The following is a 6,282-nucleotide window of genomic DNA, read 5'->3' on the forward strand; positions in this document are numbered from 1 at the left end:
AAACAAACAAAATTCATTTTATTTTATTTTAGTGACACACACACCAGAGCCCTGTTCAGCTCTGCCTGATGGTGGTGCTGGGGATTGAACCTGCAACCTCAGAGCCTCAAGCAGGAGAGTTTTTGTTTTTGTTTTTTGCAAAACCACTGTGCCATCTCCCAGACCACTCCTCTGTTTCTATCTGAAATGAAGGAGGTAAATAGATTTCATATTATTTTCGGATTCAGGTAGGCCCTAAGCCCTGGCATTAAACAATTAATTAATTAATTAATTAATAGTAATGATAAGAAGTATATAGAATATAAGGCTGAGGAAATAGCATAATAGTTCTGCAAACAGATTCTCCTGCCTGCCGGAGGCTCTGGGGCCCCAGGTACAATCCCTAGCACCACCATCAGCCAGAGCTGAGCAGGGCTCAGGAAAATTTTACAAATCAATTAATTAATGAATATAAGATTAGGTGTTGGCCAGTAAGGAATTAAACAGGAAATGGCTTTCCCATTAGTTAAGCTGAATTTCACAATCTCCCATTCCCCCCTTCACCACCCTCCCCCCCAAAAAGCTCAAGGTAATTGACCACTAAAAAATAATTAAAAAGGGGTTAAAAAGGTGGGTGGAATAGAAGAATTAGGAAAATGAAAGAAAGGAATAAAAGTTGAAAGAAAGAGAGAGACGAAGGAAGAGAGGAAGGAGAAAGAGAGAGAGAGAGAGAGAGAGACTCACAACTCACATCCAAGGAGGTGGAAGCACCGGGCTCTCAAGCATCAAGTCCCAAGTTTGAGCCCCCCGGGCCCCCTCCTGGGGGTCAGAGGAAGTTCAGGGTCTGCCCTCCATCCCCTCTGGAACAGATGGAAAGCAGAGCCAAGTCCTGTCTCCCACCTGCAGGAAGTGACGGGCTCAGGGGAGCCGGGGACAGACACAGGGCAGGAAGCTGCAGAAGCGTCTGGACAGCTGACCAGTCTCTGTAACAAGCCAGAAACGGAGGAGAGAGAGAAGGAGGAGTGGGGGAAGGGGAGGAGGGGGGTAGGAGGGGAAAGAGAAAGAAGGAAGGGAGGGAGGAAGGAAGGAAGGAAGGAAGGGAGGAAGGGAGGAAGGGAGGGAGGAAGGAAGGGAGGAAGGGAGGGAGGGAGGGAGGAAGGAAGGGAGGAAGGAAGAGAGGGAGGAAGGGAGGGAGGAAGGAAGGGAGGAAGGGAGGGAGGAAGGGAGGAAGGAAGGGAGGAAGGGAGGAAGGAAGGAAGGAAGGAAGGGAGGAAGGGAGGGAGGAAGGAAGGAAGGAAGGGAGGAAGGAAGGAAGGGAGGGAGGAAGGGAGGGAGGAAGGAAGGGAGGAAGGAAGGGAGGAAGGAAGGGAGGAAGGGAGGAAGGAAGGGAGGGAGGAAGGAAGGGAGGAAGGGAGGGAGGAAGGAAGGAAGGGAGGAAGGGAGGAAGGAAGGGAGGAAGGAAGGGAGGAAGGGAGGGAGGAAGGAAGGGAGGAAGGAAGGGAGGAAGGAAGGAAGGAAGGGAGGAAGGAAGGAAGGAAGGAAGGAAGGGAGGAAGGAAGGGAGGGAGGAAGGGAGGAAGGAAGGGAGGGAGGGAGGAAGGAAGGGAGGAAGGGAGGGAGGAAGGAAGGGAGGGAGGAAGGAAGGGAGGAAGGAAGGGAGGGAGGGAGGAAGGAAGGGAGGAAGGAAGGGAGGAAGGAAGGGAGGGAGGGAGGAAGGAAGGGAGGAAGGAAGGGAGGGAGGGAGGAAGGAAGGGAGGAAGGAAGGGAGGAAGGGAGGGAGGAAGGAAGGAAGGAAGGGAGGAAGGAAGGGAGGAAGGAAGGGAGGAAGGAAGGAAGGAAGGAAGGAAGGGAGGGAGGAAGGAAGGGAGGAAGGAAGGGAGGAAGGAAGGAAGGAAGGGAGGAAGGAAGGAAGGAAGGAAGGGAGGAAGGGAGGGAGGAAGGAAGGAAGGAAGGAAGGGAGGAAGGAAGGGAGGAAGGGAGGGAGGAAGGGGCTGGGTGGTGGCACACCTGGTTGAGCGCACATGTTACAGTGCGCAAGGACCCAGGTTCGAGTCCCTGGTCTCCACCTGCAGGGGGAAAGCTTCACGCGTGGTGAAGCAGGGCTGCAGGCGTCTCTCTGTATCACCCCCCCTTCCCTCTCAATTTCTGGCTGTGCCTATCCAATAAATAAAGAAAGATTTAAAAAATTTGAAGAGAAAGAAAGAGAAAGAAGAGGGAAAAAAGACAGGAGCAAGGAAAGAAGAAAGAGAAAGGGGAAAAGAAAGGTGAGAGGGGTGGGGGAAGACAGCGTAATGGTTCTGCAGAAAGGCTCTCATGCCTGAGCCTCCAAAGTCTCAGGTTCAATCCCCAGCATTACCATAAATGAGAGCTGAACAGGGCTCTGGTTCCTCTCTCTCTCCCTCTCTCTCTCTCTCTCTCTCTCTCTCTCTCGTTCCTTTTTTTTTGCCTCCAGGGTTTGGTGCCTGCACTAGGAATCCACTGCTCCTGGCAGCCAGACTCTGTCCATTGTTGTTGTTGGTGGTGGTGTTGGACAGAACGGAGAGAAATTGAGAGAGATGGGGAAGATAGAGAGGGGGAGCAACCCCCTTGTAGGTGGGGAGCCGGGGCTCCAACTGGGGTCCTTATGCAGGTCTCTGAGCTTCACACTGTGTGTGCTTAACCCGGTGTGCCACCACCCCAGCCCGCCTCTCCCTCTCCAGTTCCATGTCGGTAGGAGATTTATTTTTTTAATTAATTTATTCATAAGGAGATTTTATTTATTTGTTTGTTTGTATTTGCCTTCAGGGTTCTTGCTGGAGCTCAGTGCCTGCACTATGAATCCACTGCTCCTGGAGGCCATTACATCCCCTTTGCTGCCTTTGTTGTGGTTATTATTGTTCTTGTTGTTGTTGTTGGATAGGACAGAGAGAAACGGAGAGAGGAGGGGAAGACAGAGAGGGGGAGAGAAAGACAGACACCTGCAGACCTGCTTCACTGCTTGTGAAGTGACTCCCCTGCAGGTGGGGAGCCGGGGGCTCGAACCGGGATCCTCTAGTTGGTTCTTGCACTTTGCGCCACCTGCACTTAATCCTCTGTGCTACCGCCCGACTCCCTCAGCCAGGATCCTTACACTGGTCCTTGCACTTCACCTGGACCCCAAGGAGATTTCTTTCTCTCTTTTTTCCCCCATCTTTCTTTCTTTCTTTCTCTTTCTTTCTTCCTTTCTTCTTTATTTTTATTGATTGGATAGAGACATCCAGAAATCAAGAGGGAAGGAGGTGATAGAGAGGGAGAGAGACAGAGAGACACCTGCAGCCCTGCTTCACCACTCACAAAGCTTTCCCCCTGCAGGTGGGGACAGGGTACTTGAACCTGGGTCCTTGTGCATTGTAATATGTGCGCTCAACCAGGTGCGCCACCACCCGGCCCCCAGAGATTTATTTCTTAATGAGATGAGGGAGGGAGGAAGGGGAAGAGAGACAGACAGACAGACAGACAGACACAGAGGGCTTTCCTTTGGTACCTGAGGCACTGGGGCTCTAACCCAAGACGTTAAGCTTGAAGGCTCTGTGCTTCATCCCCTGCACCATCTCCCAGACCACAACTATTCCTTCTTATTACATCTCAACATATTTTAAAATTTAATTACATCCAATTTATTATCCCCAGAGCCCTACTGAGCTCTAACTGGTGGTGGTGCTGGGGACTGAACCCAGGACCTCCGAGGCTCAGGCAGGAGAGTCTGTTAGCAGAACCACTGTGCTGTCTCCCCAGCCCCAACTCTAGAGAATCCTGGGGTCCCTCCCATCAGGGGCTCCTTTTTCTCCACGGCTTTCAGGGTTCGGCTGACACAGATGGGAGGCCACCACCTGGTCCCCTTGTTATCACAGAGATGGGGGTCTGGGCTGCTGCGTCCTTCTGGGGGGGGGCTGTTCCTGGCTCCCCCTTCTCTCTCCTGGTCTGATCTGTAGGTGGGGAGGGGTGTCTCATCTCTCTGTCACTCCGCAGAGGGCGAGAGTATCACCCGGTCACGCACGCTGTCACCCCTGAAAGGTTATCTGTCTCCGGCCCCTGGGAAGCTGGAAAGGTTGGGGTGGGGGGGTCATGCCCGGGGCCCTTGTGCTGAGGGAGATAAAGAAGGTCGCTGCCCCCCCGTCACAGGCGGTGGGGGGCAGGAGGTATATAACTGGGGGGCCGGGGACACACTTCTGGGAGCTGCCTGGCTGTCACCGCCTGCACCCCCCCTCACCCCGGATTCTGCACCAGCATGGCCCGATGCCCCGTTCTGCTGCTGCTGGCCCTGTGGGTGCTGGCTGGGGGGCCGGGGCTGCAGGCTGAGGCTCGGGGCGCCCCGTACGGGGTGAAGCTCTGCGGAAGAGAGTTTATCCGTGCTGTCATCTTCACGTGTGGGGGTTCCCGCTGGAGGCGCGCCCAGCTGCTGGACCACGAGGCCCTGGGTGAGAGGCGGGAAAGGGGAGCGTAGAGACCTGGGCTGGGGCCCCCCAGCCTACCTGGGCTCGCAGGAATAGCCAGGGGTGGGGGTGCTCCAAAGAGATGCACCTGCTCTTTATTTTATTTCATTTATTTCCTTTTGCTGTCCTTGCTGTTCTACTGTTGTAGTCATTATTGTTGTTGATGTCATTGTTGTTGGATAGCACAGAGAGAGATGGAGAGAGGAGGGGGAGAGAAAGACAGACACCTGCAGACCTGCTTCACCACTTGCAAAGCTTTCCTCCTGCAGATGGGGACCAGGGACTCGAACCCGGCTCTTTGTGCATGGGAACAGGTGCACTCGACCAGGTTCACCACTGCCCAGCTTTCCCCCCCAGCTCACCCCCTCCCCCAAAAAGAAAAAAACTCTTGGGGATGTTGCTGAGAGGAAGGAAGGGGTAGGTGTTTTTGAATAGATCCTGGCCCACCACAAGGCCTCACTGTGATTAGTACTGTCTTTCATAGCAATACTCCTGATTCTTTCTTTCTTTCTTTCTTTCTTTCTTTCTTTCTTTCTTTCTTTCTTTCTTTCTTTCTTTCTTTTTTACCAGAGCACTGCTCAGCTCTGGCTTATGGTGGTGCAGGGAATTGAACCTGGAACTTTGGAGCCTCAAGCATGAGAGTCTCTTTGCAGAAACATTATGCTGTCTATCCCCACCCCTACCTGATTCTTTCTTCATGATAGTAATTATCAAGGTTACTGTTGTTTCCCCAGAGCCCTGCTCAGCTCTGGTTGATGGAGGTACCGGGGATGGAACCTGGGACCTCAGAGCCTCACGCATGAGAGAGAGAGAGAGAGAGAGAGAGAGAGAGAGGGAGAGAGAAGCAGAGATTTAGTTCAAGGATCAACTTCACCACAGGGTCCTTCATATGTAAAGAGTAATGGGAAATAACAGATGAGCTCAGAACCAGGTGGCAAGACCCACCCCACAAAACTGGAGCCCAGGGCCTTTCACCAAGAGACTTGGGGACAGGGGACAGGGTATGGGGGGGGTGACAAGAGGCCAGTCTGAGGCCCTGACTCCATCCACTTTTTACAGTTGAGGCCTTCCCGGAGGCGGATACCGACATGGACAGCCAGATGGATGAGGCGGTGGCTTCCAGCGAGTGGCTGACCGTCAGCAAGTCCCCCCAGGCCTTCTATGGGGGGCACACCGGCTGGCAGGGACCCCCACGGGCCCGGAGGGGGAGCCGAGATGTCCTGACCGGGATTTCCAGCAACTGTTGTAAATGGGGGTGCAGCAAAAATGAAATTAGCAGCCTGTGCTGAGTGGTTCATTCATTCATCCGCCTGTGACAGGAGACAGGAGTGTTATGGCCCCCTCCCCAGCCTGGGCTGACTGGATCCCCAACCCCCCAACCAAGAGCAGGCCTTTGCTGACCCTCCCTGCCTGAGTAAATGGGGTCTCACACTCCTTCCTGCCTCTTCCCTGAAACCACTGTCCCCCCCTTTTCCTATCTTCTCCCCAACTCAAAGACCTCCCTCCCAGGCATCAACCTCCCTCCTCCCTCTCTTCTCCCTGCCTCCTGGGGCTCTGCACCCCCAAGAATTTGGGGGGTCCCTTTGCATGTGAGAATGAGGACTTTAAAAGAAAAAAAAAAATAGCTGGTCCGGGAGGTGGCGTAGCGGATAAGGTATTGGACTATTGAGCATGAAGTCCTGAGTTCAGTCCTTGGCAGCACACTTTCTTTCTGTCTCCTATCATTTATCATGAATCCATACATAAAATCTTTAAAACGAAAAGAAAGAAAGAAAGAAAAGGGGGCACACGGATCAGAAGCTTCTGCCTCATCTGTAATAAAAGTTTCAAAAGGACTGTGTATGTCTGTGCAT

At 53.1% G+C, this 6,282-nt stretch overlaps 1 protein-coding gene across 1 annotated transcript; it reads left to right on the forward strand.

Annotated features, from left to right (window-relative positions):
* Nucleotides 1-4,211: 4,211 nt before the first annotated feature.
* Nucleotides 4,212-6,170, forward strand: RLN3 (relaxin 3). The gene is made up of 2 exons (XM_007532412.2): nt 4,212-4,414; nt 5,489-6,170. The coding sequence occupies exons 1-2, from the start codon at nt 4,225-4,227 to the stop codon at nt 5,716-5,718; spliced, it is 420 nt and encodes a 139-aa protein (XP_007532474.1). The 5' UTR covers nt 4,212-4,224; the 3' UTR covers nt 5,719-6,170.
* The last annotated feature ends 112 nt before the right edge of the window (nt 6,171-6,282 follow it).

Source organism: Erinaceus europaeus, chromosome 23, assembly GCF_950295315.1.
Source record: "Erinaceus europaeus chromosome 23, mEriEur2.1, whole genome shotgun sequence".
NCBI classification, from domain to species: Eukaryota; Metazoa; Chordata; class Mammalia; order Eulipotyphla; family Erinaceidae; genus Erinaceus; species Erinaceus europaeus.

What these genes read in the sequence shown, in the direction of transcription:
- RLN3 (XM_007532412.2), top strand. Translation starts at nt 4,225, where the DNA reads ATGGCCCGATGCCCCGTTCTGCTGCTGCTGGCCCTGTGGGTGCTGGCT. An exon ending in GCTGGACCACGAGGCCCTGG is followed by an intron (nt 4,415 to 5,488) that starts GTGAGAGGCGGG and finishes CACTTTTTACAG; the next exon opens with TTGAGGCCTTCCCGGAGGCG.